This window comes from Fulmarus glacialis, unplaced genomic scaffold (assembly GCF_000690835.1).
Source record: "Fulmarus glacialis isolate BGI_N327 unplaced genomic scaffold, ASM69083v1 scaffold32014, whole genome shotgun sequence".
Taxonomy (NCBI): Eukaryota; Metazoa; Chordata; class Aves; order Procellariiformes; family Procellariidae; genus Fulmarus; species Fulmarus glacialis.
In genome coordinates this window covers 1-10,406 of record NW_009206635.1, presented here as the reverse complement: position 1 = coordinate 10,406, position 10,406 = coordinate 1, and the positions used below count along the sequence as shown (strand labels likewise).

General features: G+C 38.8%; 1 protein-coding gene across 1 annotated transcript; it reads right to left on the bottom strand.

Moving 5' to 3' along the window:
* Positions 1–5,289: 5,289 nt before the first annotated feature.
* Positions 5,290–9,174, bottom strand: TNFSF13B (tumor necrosis factor (ligand) superfamily, member 13b). The gene is made up of 5 exons (XM_009575832.1): positions 9,135–9,174; positions 8,076–8,132; positions 7,668–7,780; positions 7,421–7,571; positions 5,290–5,693 (listed from the first exon to the last, which is right to left on the bottom strand). The coding sequence occupies exons 1-5, from the start codon at positions 9,172–9,174 to the stop codon at positions 5,581–5,583; spliced, it is 474 nt and encodes a 157-aa protein (XP_009574127.1). The 3' UTR covers positions 5,290–5,580.
* Between the last annotated feature and the right edge of the window lie 1,232 nt (positions 9,175–10,406).

Below are 10,406 nucleotides of genomic sequence, written 5' to 3'. Positions count from 1 at the left end.
AAAAAAAGCCAAAGGAAACTTGCAAGTGAATGAATGAAGATTATTACTTGGCCACATGGTTTGATTCAATTTACACTCCTGAGTTTCGGGTCACGCAGTACCCGATGACTGCTAGCAGCTTGCTGTGCTTAACTTGAACCTGCCCTGTGCATTACATAAATGTTTGCTGATGCTGTTGAAGCACACGCTGAGGAACCCGTGTTTCATTTGCACTCAGGAAATGAACACCCTTCCTTCCCCAGCAGGACCCTTTCTGACCTGTTCCCACCACTCTCAGTCCTTTCTCTGCCCCCCACATCTCCTGGTTTCTTACCATAGAATCAGCCAGGGGAAAGGGATCATTTGGGAGGTCTGTACTCCAGCCTGCTCAAAGCAGGATCAACACTGAATTCAGACCGCGTTGCTCAGGGCTTTATCCATTAAGGTGTTGGAAATCTGTAGGAACAGATTTTTCACAGCCCCTCTGGGCAACCTGCTTCAGTGGTTGACTGTCCCCATGGTGTGACTCTTCACTCAATTCCTGCTCAGATTTTGGCTAACACGCAGCTCATGTTAAGGCCTGATGTATGCTGGGATCAGCGTCATGAGGTCAAAGCGAAGGCAACACATAAGCAGGACACGGTGGCCAGAAAGGGCTAAAGGTCATTGTGCAGCCATTGTCACCTGCGGCTTGCTGTCTCCTGCAGCCACCATCCTTGCGTATTGGTTGTCTGGCAGTTTCTTCATAATCTGCTAACTCATGGAAATGGTGTAGACCAAACTTCCAAGCTGGAAGGTATAAATAAGTCTGCTTACCCAAAAAGTTTTTGAAGCTGGACTGCTGAATTATGACTAATTTCATACTTTCCAGTGTGATACAGGAGACACCCGCACAATGACGGAGGAGGAAGGATGAACGCTCTCCCCATCAGCTAGGTAACTCTTTTGCCCATGGATGCACGAATTACAAGTTATGAGTTGTGAGTTATGAATTAGAGAGCTTGCGAGTTAGAAACCTCATGACTTAAGTGATGAATTAGTGAATTCACGCTAGACTAGTCTGCACAAAGGGGATTGAACCCTTCTTTGTCATGTTTGATTTCTTTCCTAATGAGCTCATAAAATGAAGTTTAATTTACAGAGTATGTTGACCTGTAAATTTGAGACATCCAAATGGACTGTGACACCATGGTAATAATTTTTTTCCTTATGTCAAGTACGAACTTCCCGGTTTGATTTGTGCCCATTGTCTCCTCTCACACCACTGTGGAACTCTCAAATGGTATGATTCTGTTTTCTTGACAACCTCCTAACTGGTATTGGAAGGCTGCTATTAGGACTCCCCAAGCCTCTTCTGCAGGCTGGACAAACCCATTTCCCTCAGGTCCTCTTTGTAGGGCAGGCGTGTGCTCCACCCCGACCACCCCCTTGCATTACAAATAGACTCCCTCAAGGTTCTCACTGTCCTTCTTGTATTTGGGGTGTAATGTGTCCAAACCTGGATGCAGGATCCCAAATACACTCTGAAAGGTGCCAGGAAAAGGGGAATAACCCCTTCCCTTAATCTACTGGTGACACTCCTGTGAATACAGAGCAATGTGCTGTTAGCCTTCGTCTCTGACAGGGCTCGCTGCGCACTTGTGTTTAGCTTGCTTTCCCCCAGAAACCCTTGGCCCTTTGCCACAGGGCTGCTGCCTTTGCCTAACCTCACTTAGTTCCCAGGCTTCTCACAGCCAGTCCATTTCATGCCCTTCCATTTCTCCCCACCTCACAAGCAATTGTTGCCCCTAAGCTCCATGTAACCTGCAAACTCCATGAGATCCTTTCTACGTCAAATATTTAGCTTCCCTCTTCCCTGTGTTTGCATCAACTTCCTTCTCACTGCTGCTTGGACTGACCTTGAAAAACCACCTTAGGTCTTACTGATGGTGGTAATCTGTGGAGTCAGCCAAGAGACAAAACTGCTGGGAACATTTTCCTCTCTCTTTTGAAAGTTCCATAGAGATAGAATATGCTTAACATGAGAAAGCATAAAATATTCTTCAAAAGCATACTTCTTGTCAAAGTATGAGTGCACAAGAAAGAAAGGAAGAAAGAAAGAAAACCCTGATTAAAACAAAGCAAACCCCACATTACACACATTTCTTCTTTCAAAGCATAGAGTCTCTAGACCTTTCCAAAGAAAAAGCAGCCAAATCATTAAAATAAAATCCGAACAACGCATTTTCCCTACCCTCATCTTTAGAAGAGTAGAACTTTAGGGGCTGAAGTTATCCAAGACAATTCAAGCTAAGACATAAACTAGAGATACAGAAAATCTCAACTCCAGCGGTGTAAGCTTGGCAAAACTATGGGACAACTGAAATTAAGGTCTTACACTGGCAAATGCTGAGCAATTTGAGAAACAGTCAGAGGCAGGAGAGCCACGTAATGAGTGTACTCTGTATGTCAGTAGGGTGTGTGAATGCACATTGTAACAGACATATTTTCATTTTTAAGATACAAATTACATGTTTCAAAGCAGCTATATATCTGCCAACTGCGCATTATTAAAAAAAGGAAAGAATGATACAAGCTCACACCTTCTGTGAAAATGCACTGGAAAGAAAATGTTCAAGTCCTTTATGTTTGCCATGATGCTGCTTAGCACCACATGAAAAAGAACCAGAGTATTCGCACAGCTTGTTGCATTTGCAGAAACCTATCTATCTTAAATGCTAGATGTCCTTGATAAGAACGTAAAATATCGTATGAACCAACTAGATACTACTTTTACCTATCACACTTATTTAAATAACATCTATCAAATGCAGAAAGTTTCAGTAACTCCCACTAACTGATGCATAAGCCTGATTGTGGTCTGGATGCACTTCGCTACCTCACGTATCACCAGTTTCTTAGCAGAACCATCAGGAATGAGGTATCCTCCTTTTCTTCCTGCTTTGGTCAGAAAATGCTGGTCTGTTAAAACTCAACTTTGTGCAGAAGCAGATTAATTTTGAGAAGACAAGTTTTTTCATGAAGCCAGCAGAAAACTAACCCAACAACAACAAAATGGCCAGCTTTGTCAGTAGAAATATCTGAGCAGTCTGTCGACTTGCATTCTCTGCACACATGCGGGAGTTCTCATGGTTCACATTTTTTGTGAAGAAACTTGAGGTTCAGTTTCATCCTAATAAAGGAAGGGAACACTTTTGAAATCTTTTGGCTCAGAAGAGAAAAGTTTTCCTCCAAGCCACACCATATCCCAAACACTTTCCAAAGTTCTGCGCTGTCCACATTTGCCAGCAGCAGAAGGAAGAAATACTGCGAGAAAAAGGGGCAGTGATGACAATTGATGTAGCTTCACAGAATTTTTGCTAAGTGCTGTCTGTATAAAATATTACCCTGTGTTTATATCAAAGCTACACCTTCTAAGGTGCCAAGCACCCTCAGAATTAGCTTAAGCTAAGCACACACAAGCCCACTGAAACCGCTGGGGAAACTTAGATACCAAAACTTAAATTGCAAGTTTAGCCATCAAGTCTCTGGGAAAGCAACAGTAACAACATATTTTTCTATAACCAGACAATGCTAAAATCAACAAGATTCTGGGCATCTCTTTAATGTATGTCAGTAATAACAGAAAACTAACGCTAATAATTTTTTCATCTACATGCAGCTTCACACAACCTTTTGCTAAACTGAGGGTTCCTGTAGAGGATTTAAAATGCCTTTTTGGCAAACTTAGCACACCAAAGTTAAATAATAATAATACTACTACTACTAAGAAGAAGCAGCAGCAGCAGCTTCAGCTCCAGGACACATAAATAAATAGATTTGTATAAGGAGGACTTCTAGACATTCTGAAACTGTAGTTAAGCCTCATAAAAATCCCAGTGTGGTAATTCAATAAACATATACTTATTGCTGAAATGTCTTCTTGAAGCCCAGAGAAGTTGAATTAATTGTTTCATTAGTTTACCATAGCCTGTAATTCCTAGATCCAAATCTCTTTTATTTATTGTCTATCACCATGAGAACACAATCAAATCAGCACAATTTATAAAAACAGACAAGGAGACTGCAATATACAAAGCATCTTTTCTTTACTAAACGAGCTTATATGACACAATTCTCAACCCCTAAAAAATATTTTCAGATTAAGTACAGTTTATTACTGTGGGGTTTATTATTTTATCTATTCCAGTAGCACTTCAATACTTTGAAGATCAGTGGAATAAATATTCAATGTTTGTATTACAATAGCTCCTAGAAGTCTTGACCACACTATTACCATGCTATTACCTTGACCATGCAATACACATGGATTCTTGGGGTAAAAAAGACGTAAATCTTATCTAATGAACAAAGAAGACAGACCAAAAAAAAGAAAAAAAGACATCTGTTTAGTCTTTCTACATGTCTGATTTTTTTTGCAAAACAGAGTTGAGCAATATATTCAAAAGTGCAGAAAAAAGCCTAGTTAACCTAATGATTGAGCCCAGATTTCTGGGATATAAATGTATTTTCTTAGTGGTATGGATTATTGGATTTTTCTTTTTACTATATTGCATAGAATGGATCATAGCAAAAAGCAAGAGAAATAAAAAAAATATGTATGCAGTAATATTTCTTTTGGATAAATGATTCAAAAGAAGATAAAATTCTATGCCCAAATGTCAAAGGCTTATATATGTGTGTACATACTTTCATATATATACATATACCTATACATACTGTATATATATACACATCTATGTATGACTGCAGAAACTATGAAGCCAGAAATCCATTTCCAGCTACTGTATTGTGTCTAATCTCACCGTGTTTCTTTCTTACATAGAAAGTATGTAAGTCTTGCTTACATAGAAGTATACACATATTCCTTGAAGAATAGCAATGCTTTGAAGATTGAGCTGTTGAAGCATCTTACATGTCCTTTTTCCAGTAAGATTAATTCTTATTAGTAAATACTAATAGATTTTAGTAATTTATACACCTTTTGTTCACAGGAAAGAAGCAAGCCAGTGGCTACTGTTCCGTATATTTCTGAGAAGTTTGTTTTCATTATCCGATACATTTAGACTTTTCATTTATCCCATAGATTTAGACTTTTTCCTTCCCCAAAATCTTGATGTCAAAGAAAAAACAAAACAAAAAAACCCAGAACCCACCTGACACCTCCATTTTGTTGATGAAACAAAGCAAATCTAAGATGTACTTGTGTTTTAGTTTTCCTTTTCAATTATGGATAATAATTTGATAGTCAGTGGTCCTGTTTATGCTATACTTCGTGGTGAACTCCTTCTTTGATTTGTCTTATGGACAAGAAATTGTTTCAAAGCCAAAAAAATGTTGCTTTACGGTTGTTATTTAGAGTCTCCCATTGTCGAAAATAAATTGGCTTTCTGGTAATCACATGATGGTTATAGCTCACAAGTGTGTCTGGAGTGTTTCCTGTTTTGGGTTTGCTTATTAAACCAAAGAAAAGTTCTCAGAAGCTGGTGGTGGATGGGGCGAGATTGAATTGGCAGCTTTATTACAATTCAATATATTTTCTGACAAAGGCATAGGAAAAGAAGAAAACTGCATTAAGCATAATAACAGAAATGAAGGGCTTCAGAGGAGTCTAACTGCACCAAAAAAAGTACCATCTCCATCCAAGGATATTTTGGCCCTTCTCCGTGGTATTGTAAGTTGAAGTTCATCCCCTTCTTCTAATTTTGCAATGCCTGGCAAAAGATTTGGAATATTTTTAAGTTAATATTTCAAATGCACTATTTTCATAAACGGTGTTCAAAAAGTCATTACACGTCATCTTACAAATAGAACCATGGCTTGTTAGTTGCGATGAGTGCTTTTTTATCTTTAGGCACAATCTTACAAATTGTAGCCTACCCAAAGCTGACACTTAACATCCTCTGTGGAGCTGGACCTACTTTCCACTCTGCACTCAGCATATCACAGTTCACTTAAGCAAACATTGCAAAAATTCGTAACAGTGGTCTACCCCGATTCCTCGTGTTATGGTGATGTGACAGTCAAGGTCGGCATTGGGTATTGCTGGTCCTAGACCACTCCGTTCCCACACTTCTGGAGGAGGTCTCATGAGCGTTACCAACCAAATGAAGTTACCAGACATCAGCTGATCCACTGCAACTGCAGAGCACAAAAGTCTGCTTCCTGCCAGCCGCGCATCAGCTGACGTGATAACCGAAAGCACCTCGCCTTCAAGTTGCAGTCACTGAGCTGAGAGCACATCTAACGTTGGCTGCAACACACGCTCAACAGCATGAGATACTGCAGTGAGATTTGGTTTTCCAGATGAAAGAAAAAGGGTGGGAATTTGGGAAGCAGCAGCTGTGAAGTGGCAGGATGGAGTCGAGATCCAAGTTAAGAATCGGGGGGAGTAATACAAGGGTGAAATAAGAGGACAGATGAAACTGAAGGTGGTTATGATGCCAGAATGTGTGGGTGGAGGGGCAGAAAGTTAAAGAAAATTTTGGACAGCCTCAGTTACCAGGAGGAAGTAGATAATTTATTTTTGTTTGGAAAAAAAATTAGCTTCCTTCCCCATCCCATTTGTTTAATGCCATTGCATTACTTGCCAACAGTCAACTCCATCACCCAGTGTCACCCACTTTTTTATAAGGCATTGAAAAAAAAAGATAGTGTTTATTCACACAGATCTTGCTGGAAAATAACAAAAGAGAAAACCCTCAAATCCACCATTAAGGGGGAAAGACAGACAGATAAGAGCTATCGAATGAGGTTTAATAGACCTTGACAATAATTCCTTAAATGCTACTGCAGGAATATACATACATATTGGGCATTGAGTCTGCTGGACTTGTGTTAAATATTTTACCTGGCCTTTCTTGTGGTGTTTCTAGTTTGTGCAGTCAGAAAGAGCTCCTTATAGGAATTAACTATTTTTCATCTAACCAAATAGTAAAACTGCAGTAGCCATTATAAGTAGAGAATTAAGCTGATAAGAAATATCTTTGGAAATCCCACAGTAAGCTAGGCAAAAATTGGGTGACTAAAATTCATGTATGATGTTTTAAAGCAGAACATAGCTTCTAAATATTTTATGGGGATAACTAAATGTGGAATTCAACACCTAAGTTAAACTGAGTTCTTCAATAAGGCCAGTATGTACTCCTTTTGTCTGCTTCAGGCATCTAACTGAAAGCACCAAAGTATCTAACGACATTATATAGTCAACGGAGAGAGGGGAATTGTTCAGATCACCTTAGTTAGATACATACCCTCCAACTGCCGATACTTTATATAAAACTGTATTTTTTGAAAGTATTCTGTAATTTTGCAATTAACCAGATCCATGAATGCAGTCAATTTTCTTTACAACTGCCACGATACTTAATCACCCAACACTACAGATTCTATTTGATACAGTTTATTTGCAAACAAAGAAAAGGAAAACGTAGATGTTTACCAGCAGTATAGCAAGAATTATTCGGATAAGACTGTGGCATGTTTTGGATGCAACGAAACAATGTCACCAAGCTGAGATCATCACCAAACACATGGGCCTTCTTCCTCTGTATTAAGTGTCCCATAGCAAATGTTGTATCCGTATATAAAACCTACAGAATGAAGAGGTGTAGACTTCAAACATATTGTATGGAGACATTAAAAATCCTTTAAAAAGTCAGATGCTGAAGCGAATGGAACTTTCTCACCTGGCCATAGATGAAAAAATATCCTGTTTCTTTGATCACTATTTTATTTCCTTGTTCTTCCAGAGCTGTTCCACGTTTAAAGCTCAGAAGCCAAGGGACAATGCTTGAATCATCTAAAAGAAACAATAATTTTGGGGTAATCAGAAAGAAAAGTTACTTTCTTCATTTTCATCTGCCAAAAATTAACAAAGCTGACTTCTAGTCAAGACTTCCAGTCTCACTAGCTGGATTTACCCACTGAAAAGAGGGTATTTGCAAGAGCTGCCCAGATGCAGGGACCTCTTTTTTTTTTTTTTTCTTTTTTTAATTTGGCAACATAAGTCAGTTACTGCTTTGAAGTTAGATAAAATTGGATGGAAGAGTTAATACATGGAATAGTTAGGTATAAATCATGCAACATATTCTTACCTTTCTGTTGGATATCACTTTTGCTGTCAGCAATCAGTTGCAAGCAGGCCTGCAGCACTGCAAAGTGAAAGCATTTTGAAATCAAAGAAATATAAATCAGTAATAGAACAAAGTAAGCTGTTGAAAGGGTAGTAAGAAAAAGAAAGGACATGAAAAAAAAATCTTCTCTCGGTCTCACCACTTATTTGAAAACATAATCTACTGATTTTAATGCAGATCTTACTCAAACACGTCAAAAGAAAATTCATACCGCAACACATACTAGATAACTTTCAGAGATCATGCAGCTAAACAGGAGGCCTCAGAGAGTAGCACAAGTAATACTTGCTTGTTTTAATCTCTGGTCCTAATATAATTAAAAAATGTAGCAGTAAGTCAAATGAGCTAAGAATCACCAGATTAATTAGCCTGGTTAATTTTCTAAGAAAAAGCTCAAAAAAACCCCCAACCCTGCCAGCTATCACAGATATCAGATTTTCTAATGATGTTTACTATATTATTTAAAGAAATTAGTTGCCAGTCATAGTTGCTGTAAAATATTAGTCATATATACTGGTTACATGGTACTTTCAAAATAAATTCTCAAAATCCATATATATGTGCTTTCAATATGTTTTCAGATACCCACACTCAATCAACCTATGCTGAGACTAAGAGGGAAGATACAGAGATGACTGTTAGCAAGTTAATGCACACATAACAAATAGCTTAGTATCTGTCAAAACTGATGCATTATTTGAAACTGTAGAGGCTGGCAACACTAATGAGAAACTAGGAGTTTGATCAGAGAAAAAGATTGCGGTATGTTTCACAAGTGAAACAAAGATCTTTTTAAAAAGTCTGCTAAGCATAAATGTCAGGGAACAGGATAAAAGAAAAAGAGGGCAGCTGCATTTGCTTAGAGCAGGTTTTAATGAAAACATCTGGTTCCAGTGCTACTTTAAAGGTTGGAAAACAGAGTAGTAATATTTACTGCACTGAACAGAAACCAAATGAATTTATTAAGAGTCAAGAGAAGAAAATTCTGCTGTGGATTGGTGAATCTCTATTTTTGTTTACCTCTTTTCAGGTAAGAAGGCTGGGGGTCAGATTTGGCCATAACGGGCAGTGCCCTGCTCCATGGGATCCTGTTTCTACATCTGCCAGTGGTACCCCTGTGTGCAACCAAGTGCCCAGCAGCACAAACCTCTCGCTGCACGGCAGGTAGTGAGAGGATTTGAGTAGAAAGCAGCCTCTCTCTGTATCGAAGTCTCCTTTCCCAGGGGGCCTGCCTGAAAATACCCGAAGAGAGCTGGATGCTCACCAGCACTCAGCGTTGCCAACTGGCAGCAGTCAAAGATTCAAGCGCACGTCTGGGAACGCTCCGATGTCACAATGATCACATAAACTGTGAGCCCTACTTACGTTAACGGGAACGCTATCCTGCAAGCTCTTGTCTCCTACGCTGGAACGTGTCCTTGAGTTCTATCAATACTCATCAATAATGTGCCAAAATTATAGATTTTCAAACCAAGAATTTAAAGGCATCTGAATTCCCTGCCTTGTGATAAGGAATAGAAAAATCAAGCCAACACAAAATTGAAAAAGGCATTACACTTCAGTCATTTTTCCATCACAATAGTGAGTGACAGAATTTTCTGCAAAAGAAGCTTCAAATAAAATCAAAATGTGATTTTCTGGAGTTGAACAACAAAGCACATCAGGCAATTTATTTCACAAGGTATTCATTCGCTCTCCTTTGGAGCAAAGTGCCTTCCTAGTGAATGGAATTTGCTGATTCCCTAGTATTTCAGTAAGCTAAATCAAAATTTTAATTCCTGCTTTTAAAAGAACTAGTGTGGCCACTGGATTTTCCACTAACCAAACAAGAGAGGATTTGTTATGATTCACACTAACCAGCTGCCATCCAGCTGGGTACCAACGAGTGGTGTCCACAAGCAGTGAAAGTTACGGCTACTTTGGCAACTCTTGTTAAACCGGCTCCGCAAACGTGATTGACATTCTTGCAACTATCCTGATTCACAGTTTGCAAGTCTGTATTTATGTTTCAGTTGTTTGCAGCATTGAAATACTAGTCATCATTGCTGAGAACTGCTACACAGTAATTAAAATCAGCAGGTTCAGTAGTCTGACATCTTTTCCATCTTTTTAAAACACATACCAACTCTCCTTTATTCTACAGATATCAAATCTACATATATTCTCTAAAAAACCTCACTTTTTTTAGTGTATGCAGATAGAAATAAGGCTCCACAGAATATGGTAAGCTTGCTCTTCACGGCGAAATATGGATACAGCAGCATCATTCATAGAATCATAGAATCATTAAGG

Coding starts and splice junctions, on each gene's coding strand:
- TNFSF13B (XM_009575832.1), bottom strand. CDS start 9,174: ATGGCCAAATCTGACCCCCAGCCTTCTTACCTGAAAAGAG. Junction 7,781..8,075: donor AAGTGATATCCAACAGAAAG/GTAAGAATATGT, acceptor TGTTTCTTTTAG/ATGATTCAAGCATTGTCCCT. Junction 5,694..7,420: donor TAATTCTTGCTATACTGCTG/GTAAACATCTAC, acceptor ATCTTTTGCCAG/GCATTGCAAAATTAGAAGAA.